The sequence below is a fragment of the Pseudopipra pipra genome, chromosome 20 (assembly GCF_036250125.1).
Source record: "Pseudopipra pipra isolate bDixPip1 chromosome 20, bDixPip1.hap1, whole genome shotgun sequence".
NCBI classification, from domain to species: domain Eukaryota; kingdom Metazoa; phylum Chordata; class Aves; order Passeriformes; family Pipridae; genus Pseudopipra; species Pseudopipra pipra.
The window spans coordinates 10,114,334-10,138,036 of NC_087568.1; the positions used below are offsets into that span (position 1 = coordinate 10,114,334).

Sequence of the window (23,703 nt, forward strand, 5' to 3'; positions counted from 1 at the left end):
AATCATTTTTATTTTTTTATTTACCAGTGGTATAACTAATGAGAAAGAGGAAAAAAATCATAGAATGAGAATTAAAAACCAAAAAAGATCCTAACACAACACAAAATGAATGGCAACACTCTTAAAAAAAACAAAGCCACAAGACACTGTTATACAAGAAGGATTTCTTTTCCTATATTCCTTTATAAAGCAAGAACATGACTAGTATTAATGTTCCTATATGATGGTTCTGCTCTTTAGAATACTGTCATTAAGAAAATTTAGTGGTGGAAGTAACAAGGAGGAAGGTACTAATACGAATTTACAAATATATTAATATGAATTTGACAGCAAGAACTAGACTTGTACAGTCCAAATTATTCACATGCCATTACTTTCTACAGAAAAAAAGCGTGACCAAGCTTAAAAAAATGTATCCCTGTCGATAGGTTTTATGGGAACTATAAATACAGATATACAGATGCATGTTTGCATTTAAAATGGTAAAGAACACTTTGGAGAATCCTTAAACTACTTAATGGTACCTTTTGATGAACAGAGACAGCCAAGCACAACAGAAACATGATACAAGGTCAACATGAATACAGATTTGATTATCTTCATCCTCTCCACTACTAAAATCCTTCAAGAAAGCACATTCAGTGCTTGAGTATCATCAAAGATGATGAATTCAACACCTTCCATTCAGGTATTCCCAAATAGCTGTGCTGGGATGATTTCAGCTAAACCATCAGTGTAATTCCAACTGAAACAAAACCCACCAATTTGTACATCAAATATGACCCCCAAACATTCAGCTCATCCTGTCCCCTGCCAAGGAGCACAACCCTCAGCTGGTCACCAGCACCACTGATGTTGGAAAATAAATCAATCCATCAACTGTTTTCACGGTATAATCACAGTAATAGCAACTGTCAGGTTTATTTTCTTTAGATTAAATAAAAATAAATTCAGTAAGCAACAAATGAAACTCTCAGGCACATGGTGTGACTCTTGGGGATGGCCTGCAGGGCTAAGGGTTGCACTCAGTGGTCCTTGGGAGTCCCTTCCAACTCAGTATATTCTGGGATTCTGTGAAACAGTGTAAAAGCCTGGAATTCTGGGCCCCAACCTGGTCCTGCTCCTGACTTGAGTTGTGCCCTCGAGCAAATCAAACCCTGTCTCAGACTTCCAGACATAAAGGAATAATCCAAACCCTGCTGCTGATCAGGAACAGCCAGAGTTACACTGCCAAGCACACGACTCACAACCACCTTACACACCCCAGAGCTCACTCCACACCTGGGAAGGCCTGGGAGGAGGAGAAGAGTTAATCAAAAAACCATTTTGCATCCTGAGTCCTTCCCAGGAATATTCAACTCCTGCTCCCCCTGCCAGGCTCTGGCACCCAGCAGCACTGCAGGAGCCCTGCAGTCCCAGGACTCACCGTGATGACGTCGAGGATGCTCAGAAGGCTGTGGACACTGTCTCCTGCCAGCACCTCCTTCACCACCACCTCTGTTCCATCCTGCAGGCACAGACACACCATCACTGCAGGCTCACAGCTGCATTTTGGCAAATTTGGAGCATTTCAGAAAGCTTAACTTGCTCCCAATCCTCCCACACACTCTGAGCAGCTCCCATTCCAGGTTCCCCATTGGGACTTGGATGCTTGTTTTGTCTCTGCTCTGATGGAAATGTGCTCATTCCAACCACAGGGCTTCAAACCACCATTCTAAAAGTGATAAATTAAAAGCAACTAAAAGCCAGCTTTGTCTGGGGGGAGTTGGACCTGCTTGTCTTTGCTTTGTAATCACCAACAAAACAAAGCTCCCTTCACTCTGAGGCAGATTCAGCCTCCTTTATCGAGGGGTTTCATGTCAGGAACAGAAAAATGTAAAATTATACAGAAATCATCACATTTGGTATCATTCCAAACACGAGTCCCCTGCACTTTCAGCCACTGGAAACGTGTTCACAACCTAAAGCCAAACTCAATGTTCAGTCAGGAAGAAGAAAAATACTCAAAATCAAACTTGGCAGAAAGGATCACAAGGGCTGGCACTCAACATTTTAAGACTCACCCATGAAACAAACCATCATTTCTTTTCCCTCTCTACCCAAAAGTGAATCTGACTCTTCCACCTCCCAGGTAAAACCCATTAACTCCCATGAGAATATTCTGAAGTGAGCGAGGTCTCTCCTGCTCTCTGTGCCCACCTACTTTCTACAATGACCACCCCAAAAGGGAATGTTTCCAAGCCCACCTTGCACCCTGTCCTCCCTCAATAACTACGTGTGAGGATATTTCAAGGTGCCCCATCAGCACTGTGTCCTTCTCTCCCATCTGAGACACGAGGGACCAGAGCTACAAACCTCGATCTTTATGAACACCACGGCCCCGAAGAGTTGGGAGTAATCCCTTCTAAATCCCTATGACTCACAGGCCTAAGTCTAATCAATGCTTAATGATTCATGCCAGGCTGTATGCTATGCCAACAAATGTATCTTAAAAACTGCAGATCAGTTGGTTCTTACACTCTCCTGGATGCAAACTTCCAGCTTCCCATCCTGCACGACGTAGATGCTGTTGTCCAGCTGCCCAGGACGGAAGATGTACTCGCCCTCGTGCAGCTGCACGAAGAACATGTGCTTGCACAGCTCCAGGAACAGAGGCTTCTCAAAGTGCCCAAGGACCCTGCAGCAAAGAAAATGCAGAAGGAAACCCAAAATCACCAGTGCCCTTGGAAAATCCTTCCTAAATTAGCAAAGCATGAATAACGGAGGAAGCCCCGAGGGGCTGCTGCGGGGCAGAAGGAGCAGAGCTCCCCAGAACAGAGGTGCAAGAGCACTGTGAAACACTGAGACTGTGAATACTGGGGTTCCTTTGGAGAAGAACTCCAAGCAGGCTCAGCAGGAAGTGCAGCCAGCCTTCCTCCAGCAAACACCAGCACGGCTTCCGAAGGAGAAGGAATTTAAAACCCTGCAGCATTCACACACTGCAGGAGAAAAGTTACTCCATGGAACTCTCCCTTTTAGTGCAGCTGCCCTGTCCATGGGACCAGGACACAGGAGAAATATTGAAAATATAGGGAAAAATTCCTGTCATCTGCACACACTTTAAATTTGGAATATTCCATCTCCTGCAGGTAACGGGCACCTGGACTCCTCCAGTACTGAAAATAGCCAGTGACTACCAGGCAGACAGAAATACAGGTCTTAAACCTGATCACTCTGTTACAGAGCTCCATCAGCTCACATTTATCAGGATTAATCCATCAAATTCTACTGCAACATCAATTAGTCACAGGAGATCATAATTCCACCAGATGACTTAAATAGCATTTTTATTCAAGGATGTATGACCTTCAGGAATTAATTATATCATATCTGGGAGAAAAAATGAACATCCACAAACAAAATCAAAATTACAGATTGGAAGATCTGAAACCCTTGGCTGTGTCAGCAAATTTAACCTCTTGCTGAAGGGGCACAAAGACCAACCCTTCTTCTTAATCTGCCCAAGAGCCCTGGGGATTAACCTGACTTTGATTTGATTTGCAACCTTTTCAGCCAGAGAAGGGAAAGATTCTGCAGCTTAGAGAGCTGTCAATATGGTATCCAATTAACATTTACCAATTATGATGCTTTTCTGTACCAAAAAATTGTCAGATAGAGCCTAAAGAGAAGTTTTAAAATGCACTACATTTGCTCATGTTAGAGCACCTTCATTATCACTATCTCCAAATTCAGGCCACTAATCTACATCCTTTTCCCCCCCCTCTCATTTTTTATTTTTAAATCAAACTCCATTATTTTCTTAACATTTCTAGAAAATTCCAAGTCCTTTATTCTGTCCTCATGCTCAGATGAATTTCAGTCAACTCCTTCAAGATTCTGACCCTGCAGCCATAAAGTCTGAGACTTGATACAACCTGCCAGATATTTACATCACTTGAACATCCAAACTCCACACTTATCTTCTAATTTAACATTACCTGACATTTTTAAGCATGTACAGGACTTCTGATGGCAAATGGGAATTCTTCACATCAAATTCAGTCAGATCTGCCTCTAGCAAAGAGGGAGGAGGCTCCTTCCTCTGCAGAGTTGGACATTCCTTCTTAATACGTAGAATCCTGCAAAGGAAAACCTGAGTCAGGGAGCCAGGACATGCCCTCATTTGTCTTAATTATAGTGTAAGTACTGAGTAAGTATATAGTGAATACTAAACACTCACCATCCCAAGTTACACATCATCAATCAGCTAAACCTTCCACCCTCCTGCCTTTCTTCAACCAAACCAGACAGTGCTGCACAAACCACCCCAGTTCAGCGAACTCCCCAGCTGATCCTCAGCTGAAAGGACTGGGAAAAGCCAGGAGCTATGGAAAAGTGCTCTGCTAAAGACTGGACCACAAATAAAAACTCCAAACCCGTCCTCCATGGCACAAATTTTCCCCTTCCCAAAAGCCCAAGTACCTTTTAGCCAGAGATAAAACTTTGGCCCGTTTGCGCATCCTCTGGCGAGGCACCGTGTTCCCAACCAGGGAGTTTGGAAGAGTTGTAACCTGGGAGGAAAGAAGGAAAACAAAAACAGTTACTGAAACCCAGAACAAACCAGAAAAACCAACCCAGCAGTTCCAGCTCTGCAAAGGTTCCAAGCCATCCCCCAGCCATTCAGAACCACAGAATGTGCTGAGTTGGGAGGGACCCACAAGGATCAGCGAGTCCAACCCTCAGCCCTGCACAGGCCCAGCCCCAAGGGTCACACCCTGTGCCCCAGAGGATCATCCAAACTCTCCTGGAGCTCTGGCAGCCTTGGGGCTGTGCCCACTGCCCTGGGGAGCCTGGTCAGTGCTCTGGGGGAGGAACCTTTTCCTGAGATCCAACCTGAGCCTGCCCTGAGGCCATCGGAACACCAACAGCGTGAAACGCTCCTGTAAAACCTCAGAGGACTGGAACAAAATCTACTTCAGGATCACTTCCTTTCTATGAAGCAAGCAAACTATATTTTGATTTTACTAAGCAACTGCTACAGTGGTAATGGATGGTAGGGGGGAAAAAGCCTTCAGCTGTGGTTCTCACTCAGGAACACTCAACATGGGGAAGAGGAGGAAGGCACTGAGCTCTCCTCCCTGTGACCAGCGACCTGAGGGAATGGCTGGAGCTGTGCCAGGAAAGGTCAGGTTGGACCTCAGGAAAAGGTTCTTCCCCCAGAGGGTGGTTGGCACTGACCAGGCTCCCCAGGGCAGTGGGCACAGCCCCAAGGCTGCCAGAGCTCCAGGAGGGTTTGGACAATGCTCTGAGGGACAGGGTGGGATTGTTGGGGTGTTTGTGCAGGGCCAGGGGTTGGACTGGATGATCCCTGTGGGTCCCTTCCAGCAGAGGATATTCCATGATTCTACCTGGCAGTCTGTGTGCTGACAAACCAGGGCCACATTCATGTCTGAGCTGGTGACAAACCAAGGCTTTTTCCTACTTTTCCTGGTTCCCAAGTGCCACCCTCTGGAGAAACACATCAACTGCTACACCAAGAAAACCCCTCATTAGTTACTTCCAAAACATTCCTAGTTCTTCATTTGTTTCTCAAAGAGTTGAATCTCTGTAAAACATCTCTGTCACAAAATAAATCTTTAATTAGTTTGGAGGGGGTTTTTTTAAGTAAAACCTTGGTATGTTATCGAAATTCCCCAAATTACAATCCACAGCAGTCAGTGTGTCATAGCCTCTGCCTTATTCAGGGATAAAAGTAAAAAGCAAAGTCTAAAACCCCAAAGCCAAAAATACCTGAAATGAATTTCCCATGTGGAATTCTAAGCATTCTTTACTTACGTGACTTACATATAAACAGCTGTGTTAAAGAATATTAAAATTGTGAAGTTGCACATTAACATTATGAGGAATATTAAAATTATGAAGTTGCACACACACAATTTCCCTCCACTGAGGCCTTTTTTGGCCAAGTTCTACATAAAAGCTGACCTGCAATGCAAGGTTCAGGGAGTAATCACCTCCTCCACAATGAGACAGAGCTCCAGAGCTGAACATTAAACCCAGCACAGTGTCTAATTAAGTCCAGGTATTTGAATTCACCTCAACAAAGTGAATGAGGCAGAAGGCCATGGCAGCTCACAAGAGGAAATGTTCCTCAACACCCAGTGACTGGCAACCCAAGGTTCCTTTCCTGTACCTTATTTTTCCAGAGATGCAGGTTTCCAGTGCCCTGGCACTGGGAGTGCTCTCCTGGACTCAGCAGGTCATGGTACAGGGCACAGCCAGGACCCTCCCCAGCCACACTCTGCCTCTGGCCCCCCACAAAAGGGACCAGTCCCACCCTGGCCTTGCAGCTTCCCAAGACTTCTGACTCTCCAGGACAGAGGGCAGGGAGAACATACCACAGTCAGAATTAAACAGCCTTGGTTTTTCTCCAGCCATTTGCACCCACCATCCTTCACTAAACAGAGGATTATAAATAAGCAACAAACATTTGGGGCTCTGAAAAGCACCAGCTGAGGGAGAAGTAGCTTACCAAAGTCAGGGATTATCAATAGCATCACATATCTATCTATCTATATCTCATATCTATATGTGAGATACATATATTATATAGATATATCTGTTATAGATATATATCATATATTGATAAAACAAGGGGGAATGGCTTTAAACTGAAAGACAGTGGATTTAGATTGGATACTGGGGAGAAATTCTTCCCTGTGAGGGTGGTGAGGCCCTGGCACAGGTTGGGCAGAGAAGCTGGGGTTGCCCCATCCCTGGAAGTGTCCAAGGCCATGTTGGACAGGGCTTGGAACAACCTGGGCTAGTGGAAGGTGTCCCAGCCCACGGCAGGGGGTGGGATTGGATGAGCCTTATAGTCCCTTCCAACCCAAACTACTCTGTGATTCCATGATATTTAAACAATCATCAGCTCCATACAGGAGTTAAGATATTCAGTGATTTATTACTACCCTCACTGGCTGCAAATATTCTTGAAAGAGCTAAAGTTTGGCCAGAAGGAGAAGCTCCTGCTGCTCCACCAGCAATTCAGGAAGCATTCCAGGGGTTCTGACACATCCACAAAATCCCAGCGAAATTTTACAGGTTGAAGGCCTAAAGTATTACAGAGTCTACACCTCCCAGAGTGGATTTTAACCTCCCTTCCCTCCCCCTGTGCCAGATGCTCTCACCTTCCTCATGATCTTCCTGCCATAGAACATCACTTTGTCCCTCTTGCGAAACCTGTACTGGGGCACGTGGGGCTGAAGCTGTTCTGGAACAGAGAAGCATCACGTCAGAAACCACCTGCTGAGGGAAAACACCTGAGCACAGCTTGGCAATTCTGCTGCCCTGGCTCCTGTCTGCTCAGCTGGCACCTCTCAGGGTCAGCACTGGGAGTTTAAACCAACCCAGGACACCTCAGTACCCAGCTCTGAGCAGCCAAGCCAGAGCAAGGAAGAGCTGCTTTGGGGTTCTACCTCAGCACCAGAGGAGATTAAGGGCTCTCTAAACAGATACAAGGATTAGGCAATTTTAATCTCACAAAGGAAACCTCTAATTCAATCGTTTCTCATTACTGTAACAGTGAAATCACAGCAGGGCTGACATCATTTGCATAACTTACAGCTGACAATAACGCTGATCCTAATCACACACTGGAGAAATAAAAACCTCCAGCACCCTGAACGTGACAGTTTTGGATTCTGGGTTCAGACCTGGGTAAGTGAATCAACAAAAGTTCTTCATCCTTTTAATGCTGTTTTCCTGCAAGAGCCACCCCTTCACAGCAAACAACTGCCACAGATTATTACAAAAATACTCAAGATAGCTGGGAAAACTGTTTTTAAAACTTACTTAGTTATCAAATACTTACTGGATTGCCTCAGTCTTCTGTACACAACAAACACAACAACTGCAATAAACAGCAGTGCCACTGCAGCTCCAATTGCAATTCCAGTCAGCTGGGAGGGAAGTTTAGGGGGAAAGAAGTTAATATTTTCAACTTTATAAATTACTACGTACTTTTTGGAGGGCTGAGGCACACTGAGCTCAGCAGGATATCTAAAAGTCAAGCACGTTCATAAATACTTGATTTTTAATTCAAACCACATGTGCAAGAAATTTAAGCTCTATCAGTGGCTCACATGCAAAATATTCCACATTTTTCTTCCCAAAGATCTGTGAGCTGATCAACTCAATGTACAGGAGATGAACAAGGGCCTGGAGTGACAGGACAAGGGGGAATGGCCTTAAGCTGAAGGAGGGCAGGGTTAGGTGGGATATTGGGAAGAAATTCTTCCCTGTGAAGGTGGGGAGGGGTTGGGACAGAATTCCCAGAGAAGCTGTGGCTGCCCCATCCCTGGAAATGTCCAAGGCCAGGTTGGATTTGGGGCTGGGAGCACCCTGGGCTAGTGGAAGGTGTCCCTGCCCATGGCAGGGGGGGTGGCACTGGATGAGCTTTGAGGTCCTTCCCAAACCATTCTGTGATTCTAAATAACAGGAATTAATTCCTGCCTCGTGCCCAGCGACAGCAAAGAAACAAACACCCAGACTTTGACAATTCCTGACAGTCCAGGAGAAGCTGCACACTCTGGATGCACAGCCAACCTCCAGCCATACTTTACCATAGTGGTGTGTATCCTGTCCTCCACAAACTGCAGCATGGGGGTTGCATCTGGGATCACAGCCTGGCACCAAAAGGAAGGTAAAATTAGTTTCCCACAACTGGTAAAGAGCCTCCATAAGAACATCTCAGTGCCTGGTCTGTCACATACCTTAAAACACAACTGGATTGTGTTTTTCAGCATCTTTCTTTGATTTTGCAAACACAAACATTCAGTGGAGAGGGGTTATTAGGGGAGTTTTGAGTTGGTGTCAGTTCAACATGTTCTAAACAGCCCTAAACCAGGCAATAACTTTTTTTGGTGGTTTTAAGTTCTTCAGAGCAACAAGGATGAGAATGGAATGTAAAAGACTTCATGAGACTGAGAAAATAAGTCATAAATCAGCAGGTTAAAGTCATCATAAGAAGCAAATGATGCAAAAGCCCTGACCTCAGGTGGGCTGTCCTGGGACCTGTGCCCACCACTGCTTCTCAGGAATAAAACCTGGCAGTTAAAAGAACCTCACAAATGCCAGTTTAAACTTAGGAGAAGGGGGGCAAAGGCAAACAAACAAAGGGGGGTAAAGGCAAACAAACCCAGCAGAAGGAGATATGTTCCCCTGCAAGTCTTGAACCTGCCAAGTCCTTGAATTAAGCACTTCACACAGTTCTGGTACCAATTCCTGCCCCTGGTTCCAGACCTGGATGACATCTGAATTTAGCTTTGCCACCAAGAGAAAAATGAAGGGCACACAGAGTCACCAAACTGGTCTCTCTCATAAAATTAATTCCAGTTCTACAGCACAAATGAAACTCCTGCCTGACCAGTCACCTCTCACTGTGCTCACTTTGGCTTCTCAGGTTGCTTTAACACGGCACATGGACAATTTACCTTCCCAACATAAGTCAAACTCTATCACTATTCTTATCAGACTATTATTCATGGGATTGTAGCAGAAAGTCAGAAAACTCTGAAAAAATCAAAAGCTGAAAACGTGGTAGCAACAGATACAACACCTGGTGACACAGAGAGTTCTTGGTGTAAATCTACTGTGGTCACTTAATGTATTTCCCCTTGACAGTGTCAGGGACATGGACAGCTCTGCTGCTCTCCAGGCCTGTGGGATCTCAAATAACATCAAAAATAGTAGTTGCCAACTGACACTCACAGTGCTGCTCCAGGAGGAGGAGAAACAAACCCACGAGCAGAAGAACAAAACCCCGTCGTGCCCAGAGCCTCAACGAGGGAAAGAAGAAATTCAGAGCTCCAAGAAACACTGAGAGGTTCTTGCAAGGTTTTTACCAGTGAAAACATGATATTCCCCACCCAGACCCGGGGGTGGATCTTTTCCAGCACTGCCAATCCTTCTGGAAAAGCAAAGCAGACAAGGGGAGCTGTTGAGACACCTGGGACATGTCAGCAATTCCTGGGCCATGACAGCACCTGGGGCAGGTGTGAGGTCATGGGCAGCTCCTCTCTGAGGAGGGCTGTGGCCAGCACCCAAGTCCAAGGACTTCAAAGGTGCCTCACACAGCCCCAAACAATTTTCAGACCCAAAACACCTGTGGGATAACCCTGAAAAATCCCTCATTCCATCAGAAAATGGAGCAAAGACCTGCTTAAAGGATGGATTAGCATAAAGAGCTTTTCTCTGCTTCTTGGTGTTGGAGTTTCCTTAAGAAACAGAGACTTAACAGCACTCAGCACCAACATGCAGCCTCACAGCTAATGCTCACACCCATCCAGAGTCCAGGCACAAACACTCAGCTCTGCTGAGAGTCCAGCAACATCTCCTTGCAGTCCAAGGCAAACACTGAGACATTCCCTGTACTGGGAGGGGTGGGAGAAGCTTATCAGCACTGAAAGCAAGGCCTTAAAATTGGGACTGCCCAAAACATCAGACTTCCTCCTTGCTCTGAAGCACCCAGGGTCACATGCCTTGTTTTGACTACAGAGACTGGAGTTTCACAAAACATTTTGAAGTGCCCAGGAGTAGGTTGTGTGTGTTTTTTAGTTCTGAGAACCAAAATAGAATAGAATAGAATAACTATTTTGTTTTTCACGACTGTGAAAAGCACCACATGCCTTGTTGGACCACGAGTTTCCAATTTATGGTTAAGAACAAATGCAAGGAGAGCAGGCTGCCAGAATTCTACAATTCTGCCTTCTTTAGGCTAAACCCATACAAAACAAAAGGTATTTAAACCATAGCATTGTGCAAACAGTTTAAAATACAAAGCAGACTATGAATGGTTTGTAGCAAATTAAAAAAAAAAATTAAAATAATAAACACACAGATAAATGGGACCAATCCTGAAAAGTTTGAAAGGATAAAACTCTTGGAAGGAAAGGTTCCTTCAAAGTAAAAGCACCTAAAGGCATTGCCCAAATGTTATCAAATTAGGTACAGCACCTTTCAGCTTCTGGAAACACTCCCAGGGAAATAAATATGCCAAAAAACAAGAGGAAAGCAAAGTACCTCAAGGCTGGTGCTGTTGTCTTCTTCAACCATGTCTGGAGGCACAGCAGGAGCAAAAGCAAAACCAAAAAGAGAAGACTGAGTTAAGAGATGATCACACTCTCTGATCCAAGTTCTTGAACAATACAAGAACACAAGGGGAACAATAACTTTTTAACTTTATCATCCCTTTGTGCTGAGCAACAAAACCCAGCCTGGAAGTGCTGGGAGACAGGGCTGTGTCTCCTAAAGAAACTCCTCCACAGCCACAGGTATTCACGCACAGGACATCCCGGGTGCCCACAGCCCGGTGGCACAGCCAGAGCCACCTCGGGGCACCCGTGCTCCAAGGAAAAGGGAACACCGGGATGGCACTGCCCGGGGCACACCGACACTGTGCGGGGCGGCCGGAGCAGGACCGGGCTGCGGGGCAGGGCAGCACCGGGGCACCCCCCGGGTCACCCAGGGTAACCCTCCTGGTCAGCTCCGGTCAGTCCGGTTACCGTCCTGGTTACCCACCGGCCAGCCCCGGGTCACCCTCCTGGTCAGCTCCGGCCGGACCCGGGTCACTCTCATGGTCACCCCCTGGCCAGTCCCGGGGAACCCCCCGGGACAGCCCCGGGTTACCCTCCTGGACGGCCCCGGCCTGACCCTGGTCATCCTCCTGATCAGCCCCGGCCAGTCCCGGGTTACTCTCTTGGTCACTCCCCGGCCGAACCCGGGTCAACCCCCGGGTCATCCCGCGGGTCAGTCCCGGGTTACCCTGCTGGGCAGCCCCGGGACACCCCTGGGTCGCCCTCCCCTGCCCTGTCCCGTCTCGCCCAGTCACACCTCGGGACACGAGAGAGAAACAACCACCCCCCTTCCCCCGGCACACCGCGACACCGGCGCCCGGCGGGGGCACCGCGGGGCCGCACCGCCCGCAAGGCCCGGGTCCCGCCGCCGCTCCTCGCCGAGCCCGGCACCCTGGCACGCCCTCACCTGCAGCTGCTCCTGCAGCTGCTCCAGCTCCTGCTCCAGCCGCAGTCCCCATCCCGCTCCCGGTCCCGAACCGGCTCCCGGCTCTCGCCGCTCCCCGGGCCGGGGCCGAAGGGCGCGGGGCGCACTCCCCGCCCGCCGCCGCCAGGGGGCGCCCCGGCCCGGCCCCCGCCGCTGATTGGCGGGAAAGCCCCGGCCTCGCCAAGCCCCGCCCACCCCACGGGACGCTCGCCGATGATTGGACCTAACAGTGTGGGGGAGCATCGGCGCTGCGGATTGGCTGGTGTTTGTCAGCCAATGGGAGCGGGCGGTGTTGCGTGGTGGGGAGGCGGGAGGGCGGACGGGCCGCTCGGGGTCGTGAGGGGAGAGAGGAGGGACTGACCCCGCCGAGCCCCCGGGGCCTTCAGGGACCGGCTCTGGCTCCGCTGACCGCTCGAGTGCCTGCAGGGAGTGGCCTGGCCCGGGGAGCCCTCGGTGCCCTCAGGTATCGGCCCGGCTCGGGAGAGTCTGAGCGCCCTGAGGGACCGGCCTCGCTGAGCCCCCGCTACCCTCAGGGAGCGGCTCTGGCTCCGCTGAGCCACTGAGAGTGCCCTCAGGGAGCGGCCTCGTTCTCAGTGACCAGCTTCGTCCTCGCTGAGCCCTCGATACCCGCAGGCCCGGCCCGGTGCCCGCCATGGGGCTCCTGTCCCAGCTGGCCCGCGGGCTGGTGCGCGGCGCCGACCGCCTGTCTCCGTTCACCAGCAAGCGCGGCCCGCGGAGCTTCAACAAGGGCCGCGGCGCCAAGAAGCTGGGCGTGCTCACCAGCAACAGGAAGTTCCTCCTCGTCAAGGAGATGGTGCCCGAGTTCATCGTGCCCGACCTGACGGGCTTCAAGCTGCGGCCCTACGTGTCGTACCGCGCCCCTGAGGGCTCCGAGCCGCCCGCCACGGCCAAGCAGCTCTTCGACGAGCTGGTGGCTCCGCGCATCGAGAAGGACGTGAAGGACGGCACGTTCGACCCAGACAACCTGGAGAAGTACGGCTTCGAGCCCACACAGGAGGGGAAGCTCTTCCAGCTCTTCCCCAAGAACTACGCGCGGTAGGGAACGAGCAGCGCCCTCGGCGGGGGCGAGGCACGACCGGCACTCGCAGGACTGGCTCTGGCACCGGACATTAAAGCAGATCCTTCCACCTTGTCCCTCTGCAATGTGTGATTTAAATCCTGGGGGAAACTGGCCGTTCATTCCACACAGTTGTGCCTGGAGAGCACAGCCCTCCCTGGAGGTTCTCGGGGTGAGGGGCCTGTGAGGTTTCTAAAGACAAAGTACTGCAAAGCTTAAGAATTAAACTCTTAAGAGTTAAATTAAGGATGAAAACGTTCACTCTGGGAGACGGGAGGCATGTTCAGTGTGTGCTCTGAGCATCCAGTCTGAGTCCTGAAGGTGGTGTCTGCAAACCCCCATATTTTCGGGGCTGGGGAGGGCCAGGAGGGGTTGGTGCTGCTCTGGCTCCCAGGTCCGAGGCCTGCAGCCCCAAATCCCCACACAAGTCAGTGCAGGGGCACAGGGTGAGGGATCACCCACAGTGGGGGAAGGGAAGGCACAGCTTTTTTAACTCCAGTTAAACTGCATTTTTCACTTCCTGTGAAGCTCATCAGAGTAACAGTTATACACAGGGGTGGTTTTCTGCCTTCAGCTTCGGGTGCAGCACCTCAGCCCTTCCTTCCAGAGACTTTCCAGCCAGGACACTTTGCAGGTGGAGGGGCTGGAGAATGGGGCAATGCAAAGCTGGGGAGCAGCAGACCCTGTGCCCTTTCACACCAGTTCCAGCTTGGTCTTCACCACGTGGTCACTGCCCCCACACCCCATGTGAAGGCAGATTGTAACTGGAGTCTCCTCTTTTTTCTGAGCAAAGCAAGGACTGGCCTAAAGCCTAAACCAGTGCCCCAGTCTGGCCTCAGTGACAGCACTGCAGCTTTGCTGCCCTCAGGCTGTTTCCTCTCCATCTCACAGGGCAATAAAAAGCGTTACAAGCTTTAGAACAGAGCTACAAGGACACACCCTCGATGTTCCCAGGAAACTGGCTTGTCTGCTCTGACTCCCAAAGAACATTCACCAAGTGCCCTCCAAGCCTCAGCCAAGTTCCTTTGATTTTTAAACCTCAAAACAACCAAGAAAAATAAATCACTTATATTGGCTTTATTTTAGAAACATCCAAAAATAGCATGTTTTGGTTTGTTTTTTTTTTTTAAGAAAAGCTCTTGTTTGCAGTACTAATATGAATCTTCATGTAACAGTGCTCAGTGTTTTTCTAAAATACCCACTCACCCCTGAGCAGGGGGTCTCAGAGCAGTCAAGTTCTCATCTGGATCTCATTTGGATGCAGCACTGTTACACAGAGATCTGTTGCTGGTGTTTCTTTTCCCCCAGACAACTCATCCTTTAGGACATTCAAAGACAAACCACCCAAGCTAAGACTTACTTACCTAGTTTAAGCTGGTTTTTTGTTTTTAGGGATAGATAAAATGCTCCAGAAAGGGTGTTTTGCTGATACTTCACAGTGAAAAAAGAAAGCTAATGGAGCAACCATGAGAAATCCTGCAGCCATTCCTGGAGGTAGTTTGGGCAATGCTGTTCAGGTTTTGGTTTCTGTACGTATTTTGAACTTAAAAAGATGTCAGGAAACACCACTTAGACTTTGTCGAGGTTTTGATCTTAAAGCTGTTCACCTTTAAAAAACTGAAAGATCTTGACTTTGGACCTAAATGTGGAGAGCAGAAAACATGAGCTGCATACAAGAGGCTGTGGGGGGCAGTTGAGTGGCACTAAATGAGGGCAGGGTCACTACAGGGTTTATCTAAACCAGGGAGGGATGAGGGAAACTGCCAGCAGGGGAGGAGTGATGGGAAATGGTGGAGGTGCAGCAGGATCCTCACAACCCTGCTCACCACAACACTTCCATCTGCACCTCCTCCTGAACCAGAATGGCTGTTAAAAATCTCTCCAAGCACACTGCACTGTGCCTGGCCTGCCTGAGCTCTTCTCAAGGGACTGGTTTACACATCAGCCTCTGCTCAGGGGCTTTTCCAAGACATTCCGGGAATGTTCTTGTTCACATGCTGGGTCTGCTCATAGCAGCACAGTCTGGTTTGTGATGGGAGGAGGAGAACAGGCTTAACAGATCAATGTGAAGTGCAAACCAGCTTTGAAAGGATCCAAATCTGAGGTACAAAGCCTGTGAGAGGAGGGCTGTCCCGCCTGGAACCAGGACATTAAGGGAAAAACTAAATAAAGCTGTCTGTGCTTGACCACAGGCCTCTAAGCAAAGGGTTTCCCCTGTGCTGAAAATAAAACACCGGGAATTCCATCAGTGTGGGCCTTGAAGGACTCCCAAGCTCAGCAATAAAACTGGGAAGGCCCAACAGGAGTTAGGCAGGGTGATAAGTTCAGCTGTCACTCTCAGTTCAGTTTTCCTGCCCCTCTCCCTTGGGACTGGTCAGTGCAAACTTTCAGCTGTTCTTCTGGATGGAGATCCAGGACTTGGCACGTCAGGAGTGGTCCCCAGGCTCATCTCCCACCTCCAGACATGGAGGATGTTGTCGTAGAAGGAGCAAGTGGCCACGATGCTCGTCTCCTTGGGGCTGCCTGGGGACCTGGCCGAGCCCCCACTGCTGTCCAGGCCTGTTCCATTGGGGCTCCTGGCTCCAGGCTCAGGGCCACTGGCTGAGCCGGGATCTGGGCCTCCAGCCAGGTCTAAATTTCCCTTTAAGGCAGAGCCCCTGCCCAGGCCAGGTTCCCCACCCAGCCTGGGAGCTGCCCCCACTCCAAATGGCACAGCCGGGCCTTCGCTCTCCTCATCCAGGATCACATCAAAAGTAGCTGTAGGAGACTCATAAATTATCTTCAGGTTTTGGACCTGCAAATTCAGCCTCTCGTCTCCTTCCTCTGCTCCCGGGAGCTCCTCCGAAGGCTGGCACGTGGCAGCAGGGTCCTGTGCTGCAGGCAAGGAGTCCCTGGGACACAGCCTGGACCAGTCAGCCCCGTAGGCCAGGGAATTGTGCAGGACATAGGATGACAGGATGACACACTCCTCTGTGTTCTCCGCTTTAAAAAAGAAAATAAACCCAGGAAATGAGCAGAAATCCAGTTGTGGTTTGGGGCTGCTCAGCAGCCACCCCAGCACTGGCTGTGTCCCATGGGAAGAGTTCTCTGATTACTGCCTTCTTCACCACAGGGTGAAGCGTTCCAGGAGGAAGGAGGTACTGACTCAGCCACCTCTCAAAGGCTTGGATTCTCCCTGGGCAGAAGAGGGTTTAACATGCATGAGCTTTAACAGCCTCATTATCCAAAATACCCTCAAAGGCTCAAGACAGACAGGAGTGATCACACCATGGTGTCAGTTGAGCCAGGAACACACCTGGGAGATCTCCAAGCCAGGTCCTGGTTATTAATTCATTGCAGATGTTCTTCCCATGAGCCATCAGCATTTAACTGACAGGAACTGGACATCAAGTTCCTGCCTTCCCTATACAGGAGAAATGTTACCCTCATTTCCTAAGCTGCCCAAGGTCTGAAGAAACCCAAGAAGGCTGTAAGAACTGCATCTGTAATGTGAATGCAAACAGCTTTTTCATAGGGAAATACCTCCTGATTCACACAAAGGGCTTATTCACGTTATTCTGGATTAACCAGGCTGCTTAGCACCTCCTCCCTGAGGCAATAACCAGTTCCCCAGCAGGGCAGTGACTCCTGCTGACAGGAAAGCACCACCTGACATTCAGAAGAACCTCTGTGAATCCTCACAACAAACACAAACTGGAATGGTTGTGTCAACAGGTAATCACAGAACCACAGAATATTCTCAGTTGAAGGGACCCACAAGGACCATCAAGTCCAACTCTTAAGTGAATGGCCCACACAGGGGTCAAACCTTGGTGTTACTGGCACCATGCTCTGACCAACTGAGCTCATCTCACCAAAACCAACCCGTGAAAAGGAATTATGAGGGATTTACATATGAACAGTGACAGGGCCTTTACACAACCCAGCAGGCCAGCAGTGAGCACAGAGCTGGGAAAGCTGGAGGAGTTACCTCAAACTGGAACAAAAGTCTATGGATATCACCTAGATGCTTCTAGAAAGTCAGAGCTGGAGCTCCCCCATGAACCTGGAGGCAGGACAGGAGAGCAGCAGGGCAGTGTCTCTGCTCCCTGCACACTCACCCAGGCTCCCACGGCAGTCCAGGATCTTGAATCCACTCTGCATGCAGGCTGCCAGCAGCACGAAATCACGTGTGGGGTGCCACTTCAGCCTCCACACCCCTCCTTCCACGTGGGTGTCAGCCAGGGGCTGCTTCATGTTCCTGCTGTCCCACAGCAGCACGTGCTCATCGTAGCTGGAGACACCACAAACAGCAACACAGAGGATTTGGGGCAACAAGCACAGGAGAAGGTTAGGACAGCTCACATGGGATTCCTGGAGAGGCAGCAGCGTGTCCAGGGAACAGAGGAGGATGGTCACACCAGGGAAGAGCAGCTGGAAGGGACTCACCTGCCCGTGGCCAGGAGGTTCTCCCGGTGGGGACTGCACTGAATGCTGCACACACCCATGGAATGTCTGCAGGAGAGGGACACAGCAGAGGGAACACACAGCAATGCACAGCTTGAGAAGGATTCTCCCTTGAGTTTTAAGGATTACTGCATCAAGGTGTCTCAGAAAGGAGAGGAAGGTGAGCTCAACTTCCAGTCCAGTGAACCCAAGCAGAGTTCCATCTACACAGTCCAACAGCCTCCCCAGGGCAAAACTTACCCTCTCACAGTCTCTCAGCACAAATATTTTCTAGTAATATTTACACCATAAATTGCTGTTCAGAACCCTTAAGAATTTCAGCAGAACAACTGCATTCCCAGGAGACTTTACTCCCAACATTAATATTCCCATGGCAGCAGTGCCCAGTGTATTTTAAGGTTACATACAGAATTTCACTGGAGAGTTGTCTATATTGCTTTAATCATATTTTAAAACATGGAAAAAGAGAAAGAAAAGGGATCACTTCAAATAAGTGAACAGTGGAGAACAAAGTATTTCCTAAAAAAAATTCCATAATAAGATATCCAAATTTAACACATAAAAAAAATCCCAAAATAAGAGTAAATCCTTCTCTTAGAAAGGATGCTTCTCTTAGAAAGAAGCTACCACCACCTTCACCTGTGGAAGTCAGCAGTTATGCTGAAGGACATGGAGAAGAAAGTTTCAATCTGAAGTTGTCCTGATGGAAAAAACTAATAGATGCCTGCACTTCCCAAGGCAGGCAGAACCAGGACTCACTGGCACTGCACAGCTCTGGATTTGGCTTGGGAAGGGGCACAGTGGCACTTACCTCCTGCTGGTGAACACTGGAGCCTCTGGACTGCACCTGGTGTCCCAGCCCTTCAGCAGGCTGTCATCCCCTCCTGCCAGGGACAAAACACTGTGACCCCCAGCACCAGCCAGTGACAGCACAGAGCACTGAGACAAAGAATTCAGTCTGCAGCTTCCTCAGGAGGGGCAGCTCCAACCCGTGGTCCCTGTGACAGCACCCAGGGAATGGCTGGAGCTGTGCCAGGGCAGGGTCAGGTTGGATCTCAGCAAAAGGTTCTTCCCCCAGAGGGTGGTTGGCACTGACCAGGCTCCCCAGGGCAGTGGGCACAGCCCCAAGGCTGCCAGAGCTCCAGGAGGGTTTGGATAATCCTCTGGGGCACAGGCTGGGATTGTTGGGGTGTCTGTGCAGGGCCAGGGGTTGGACTGGATGGTCCTTGTGGGTCCCTTTCTACTCAGTGATACAGAGCTGATGGGACTGGGGTCTCTTAGAATTTAACAGACACACCAAACATCACACTGAGGTTCACAGTATCCATCACCACAGAAAACACTTGCATTAACAATATCCTTACTTTGTTAAGGAAAAAAAAATTAGAAGTCAAAAGGAGTGGACTCAGAAAGCTCTCTGTCTCTTTTGCACACTGCCAAGAATATAATCTCTTTTGCCAAGAGCCACCCAAAGTTCAGTTTACAGGGCACAGCTTCTCCTACTTAACTCCAACTACTCCCCACCATCAAGAAGCCTTTTACCCCCAGCAGAGGCTCCAGCTCTTTCAAGAGGTGTGATGAAAGCACACCCGACCCTGGAAAGTAAAATCCCAAGGAACGCACATCCCTAAACAAGATGCCCCCTGCCCAACACCCCCAAAGAAGATTCCCAGCCCACACAGACCTGAATACACGATATCGGTGTCCCAGTAATTAAAAGCAGCAATCCAGGCCTCAAATTTGTGAGCTTCCCACTGGCTCAGGACATGCACAGAAGGAGAAGATTCATCTATGGAGAAAAGGTTCAGCTTCCCCTCTGAATCACTGCTGATCACTCTCAAAGGACATCCACTACAGGGGATACAGGGAAAACATCAGGAATTACTGAATTGTGTTTGATTCAGCTGAACACTGACAGGAACTGGCAGCACAGTGGCAGGAGTGACACAGTCATGATTCTTTTCAGCTTCAGCCCATCCCACCCTAAAATCAGCTGCCCCAGTGACCACCACTCCCTGATCTCACAGGGAGCCACCACTCACACCCATGGGAGGGAAGGAACCACCCTTGGCTCTGTCCTTCTCTGAGATGCAAAACTGGACTTCTCACATGCTTGAGATTACATCAGTAAACAAATTCCACGTGAAGAGTGATTTTTTTTTCCTCCAATTGGACTGGCAAGGACCTTTCAGAGTCTCTCCCCTCTTCTGGAGTACAAAGAAATGTTTTATTCCCCTGCTATCGAAGCACTGGCTGATCCTGACCTTTCCTGCTCTCTTCCTGTGCCACAGTACAGTTGCAGTTTCTGGACACAGTGACCTTGGAGCACTGGCAAAAGTTCTGCAATTCTCAGTGCACAGATTTTCTGACATTTCCTGACATGAACTAAGTCCCTTTTATTTAGTTGCTTGCAACTGCAGGTACTGCCCTGATGGCTCAGGGCTTCTTTCCAGTTCTGCATGGAATGTTAGTTACACACTGAATCTCCCAAATTTCCACATAAGAGATACAGGGTCACCCCTTTCTACAGAGAAATTATTGGTTTCTAGGAGAAAGTATTGGTCTCTCAAGTGACAAAAGTGACAGGCTTTAAAGGCATTTCTCGTCACTGCCATAATCGAATGTACGGAAGGACAAAGTCTAGCTGGGAATTCTACTTATTCATTAAACAACATGCACAGAAACAGCTTTAATTAGCAAAAGCTACTAAGTATTTGCCCTAGAGCATTAAGCAATGCCTGCCTGATCCCCTCAGTTTCCAGCCTCACACCAAAGGCACCACTCTCTGTTTGCACTCACAGGACACATTTACCTCCCCTCTTTCAAGGTACAGCTAATTCAGGGTATTTCTTGCAGTGATGCCGTTTCTGAAATCTCATGTATGAGTGCTTGGGAGGAAGGAGCCACTTCCAAATCAGTTCTCTCCTGTTTCTCACACATGTTTAAACTTCCTACATGTGCTATGAGTAGCAGTTCTTAAGCAGAACTTCACATTGAAATTTCAGCTGTTCTAAAAGCAGAGTTGAAACCAGTGGATCCATCTGCATCCCATTCCAGTCTTTCCTTTTAGCAGAGGCAACAGAAGACACGTCCCTGGCTCACCTGCTGCCACTCCCCAGAGCACAACCTCACATTTGTTGCTGTTTTAGCCTCTGCTCTTGTTACAGTGGCCACAGCACATGTCTGTGTTCCTTTGTTACCCTTGCTCGGGAAACAGCAACTTCCAGAGCAGGACCAGGGACACTGGGATGGAGAAAGTCAAAACCACTAAAGACTCATTCATCCAAGTCCTCAGCTTCTCCTGAAAGTTGTCCCCCACACACTGAGCCAGCCTTCACTCCCCTCCTCACCACTGCTCCCGTCCCGTGGACCAGTCCAAGGACAAGGCCAGTCGCTGTGCGCCGAGATCCACCCTGAAGCGTGGCTCCAACATGCAGCTGTTCTTCTACTGGAAACAAAAGGAATGGGTTAAGGCTGGGAAGACAGCAGGTCTGTAACAACGGGTGTACTGCTTATTCCCACTGCTTACTCTCTGTTTTCCAGAGACTGGTAAGCAGGAGGGTCCCACAGAACTGGATAATCACCCAGTACCAGCTGAGGGGCAGACATGCCCACACAGGATCCTACCCTTCTGCTGCCCATCTCCTACCAAACCACCCCTAAACTCTGCTTCCTCTCAGGGAATGATGAAGTGCAGGAGAAATGACAACCTGACTGTGGGATTCCCTTACAGACTTTGCTCTCTGAGAATGGTTCTGATCACTCCCTACTCACCACAAAAGAAACCCCACTCCAACATTCCTCCTGGCTTCTAACAGCTTTGCACCTTCTGCTGTTTACCAGTTAATCCATCCTTGTTCTCAAGTGACAGTTCCAGGGTTTGTTTGTGCTCCCCTCCTGCCTCTCATCTCCCACTGTGCAGGTGGGTAGAGCCCAGCCTGACTCTGGTGCCATGAACGAGTTCATAGAATTTATGACAAACATCAGAAGACAAAACAGGTGTTTAAAAAGCTAAGCAGACTGAGAAAGCCATGGAAACCATCCAGCTTTCCTGCACACTGCTAGTAAATATAGGAATGTATCAAATCTGGGCTAACACCAGCTACAGCAGCAGCAGGTGTTGCAGCCACCCACCTCACTTCCAGTCAGGTGGCAAAACTCCACGGCGCCTGTGGAGTTTGCAATGCCAACCATGGGATGTTCTGCAACGGGAACGTGGCACCTGAAAGACCAAATTGAAGTGATGAATGTCCACAGTTCTTCTATTTTAGGAGGAGAGCAGAGTCATAACTTTTATTCCAAGATGCACAAGGAGAAGGTACATGACCAAAAAGAACTCATGTTAAAATCTAAGGCTCCTCATGTTGCCACAAGCCTGTGTGGAGGGGATTAGATGTAGGGGAGATGTACTATATGCCATTATATAAAAAAATGAGGTACAAAATCACTGACCAGCTGCTCAACAAACGAGCAGAAGGTGCAACACAGCAATGAGGCACTCTTTGCTCACTGGAACAAACGAGAAAGTATTTCCCTCCAGCAAGTCAGGAACCATTTGGGTGGTAAATATTACTGCTGCTGCCATGCTAAGAGCCAAGAGAGATTCCCTTGGAGCCCCTGCTGTGCACCAGGCCTGGCTGGGCCAGGATGTCCAGGGTGGCACCAGCCCTGGCCCGTGCAGCATTACCATTTGATGTCCAGGACAGCGGCCGTGTCGATGCGCTGGATTTCGGTCAGTGGGATGTAGGGCTGCTCCTCGTTGTAGTGGTACAGGTAGAGGCGCCCGGTGCGGTCACAGGCCCCGTTAGAGCTGCCTCGGGAATCGCTCTGTGCCAAACATGGGGAAGAACAGGGCGGGATTAGCCTTTCCTGCCCTTCTCCCGCGAGGAGAGGCGAGGAGGAGCTGGGCTGAGGCTCTCACTTCATCCCTTGAGAGATAAAAGCCACACAGCCCTGTTGGGGCCGGAGGGGCCCGCTCAGCCCCACCTCGAGCCACCCCGGCGGGACAAGGCACTGACCGGGCGCGGGGACCCGCAGCACCGGGATCGGGACCGGGGCCGGTCGGGGACAGGAGCTCACCCGGAGCGGGGCCAGCTGGGGATGGGGGCTCTGCCCGGGGCCGGGCGGGGATGGGGCTCATCCCGGGGCGGTGCCGGGCGGACAGGGCCGGGGATGTCTGCCCGGGGATGGGGCTCTCCCCGGGGCGGTGCCGGGCGGACAGGGCCGGGGATGTCTGCCCGGGGATGGGGCTCTCCCCGGGGCGGTGCCGGGCGGACAGGGCCGGGGATGTCTGCCCGGGGATGGGGCTCTCCCCGGGGCGGTGCCGGGCTCACCTCTGCGGGCGGGCGCAGGTGGTAGGTGCCGCAGGCCAGGATGCTGTGCCAGCCCTCCACCGGGCACCACTCCACGGCGTCCGCGCTGAACTCTGTGTCCACCACCTGCAGCGTGCGCGTCCGGCACGGCCCGGCCATGGCGGGCCGGCACCTCCGGGGCGGCACCGCCCGTCTGCTTCCCGGTCAGGGCGGGCCCGGGGCGGGGCTGCCCCGCAGAGCCGCCCTTCCTCCTCAGAGCCGCCCCTTCTTCCTCAGAGCCGCCCCTTCCTCCTCAGAGCCGCCCTTCCTCCTCAGAGCCGCCCCTTCCTCCTCAGAGCCGCCCCTTCTTCCTCAGAGCCGCCCCTTCTTCCTCAGAGCCGCCCCTTCCTCCTCAGAGCCGCCCTTTGCCCGGGGGACACCGCCCAGCCCGGCCGGCTCCATGGGCACACCGTGGGGTTCCTGCTGGTTTTGTCCCCACTCCCTCCCCACGCGCCTCCCCAGGGAAGGGGATGCAGCTCAAGCCCCCGCCGGTGCGGGATCGCTGTTCGGAACGCGGCAGCTGCTCACGAGAGAGAACCATCGCCGGCCTTCCCTCGGCATCCTCCCCGTGCATCCCAGAGACCTTCCCCAGCCCCCGGCGCTCACCGCTCCGCAGAGCAGACACATCGCTGTGCCCTCGCAGCAGCTGCTCCGGAGCACGGAGGGATCGCACCCCCTGCCCCGAGCCTTTCCCCGAGCCTTTCCCCTTTCCCCCCACTCCTGTCCCAGACGGAGGATGGGTCCTGCACGCCCGGGATGCAGCACACCCCGCAGTTCACACCCGCGCTG

General features: G+C 50.5%; 3 protein-coding genes across 4 annotated transcripts in view; 1 reads left to right on the forward strand and 2 right to left on the reverse strand.

Moving 5' to 3' along the window:
- PNPLA7 (patatin like phospholipase domain containing 7) overlaps positions 1-11,142 on the reverse strand; it is a 131,858-nt gene extending 120,716 nt beyond the window's left edge. For both annotated transcript variants that reach the window (XM_064677183.1, XM_064677182.1), the window contains exons 1-8: positions 11,062-11,142; positions 8,604-8,666; positions 7,853-7,940; positions 7,170-7,252; positions 4,462-4,550; positions 3,978-4,118; positions 2,518-2,677; positions 1,427-1,507 (exon numbers count right to left, since the gene is read on the reverse strand). In XM_064677183.1, the coding sequence (XP_064533253.1) occupies positions 1,427-1,507; positions 2,518-2,677; positions 3,978-4,118; positions 4,462-4,550; positions 7,170-7,252; positions 7,853-7,940; positions 8,604-8,666; positions 11,062-11,094 (738 nt within the window). In that variant the 5' untranslated portion in view covers positions 11,095-11,142. The remainder of the gene's footprint in view (positions 1-1,426; positions 1,508-2,517; positions 2,678-3,977; positions 4,119-4,461; positions 4,551-7,169; positions 7,253-7,852; positions 7,941-8,603; positions 8,667-11,061) is intronic.
- A 1,212-nt stretch (positions 11,143-12,354) lies between these two features.
- Positions 12,355-13,192, forward strand: MRPL41 (mitochondrial ribosomal protein L41). The gene has a single exon (XM_064677162.1). It carries the CDS (start codon positions 12,692-12,694, stop codon positions 13,097-13,099), a length of 408 nt encoding a protein of 135 aa, XP_064533232.1. The 5' UTR covers positions 12,355-12,691; the 3' UTR covers positions 13,100-13,192.
- A 987-nt stretch (positions 13,193-14,179) lies between these two features.
- On the reverse strand, positions 14,180-23,088 carry DPH7 (diphthamide biosynthesis 7). Its single transcript, XM_064677160.1, has 9 exons — positions 22,897-23,088; positions 22,251-22,390; positions 21,698-21,785; positions 20,914-21,008; positions 19,248-19,414; positions 18,375-18,447; positions 17,546-17,611; positions 17,218-17,390; positions 14,180-16,099 (listed from the first exon to the last, which is right to left on the reverse strand). Exons 1-9 carry the CDS (start codon positions 23,032-23,034, stop codon positions 15,492-15,494), a joined length of 1,548 nt encoding a protein of 515 aa, XP_064533230.1. The 5' UTR covers positions 23,035-23,088; the 3' UTR covers positions 14,180-15,491.
- Between the last annotated feature and the right edge of the window lie 615 nt (positions 23,089-23,703).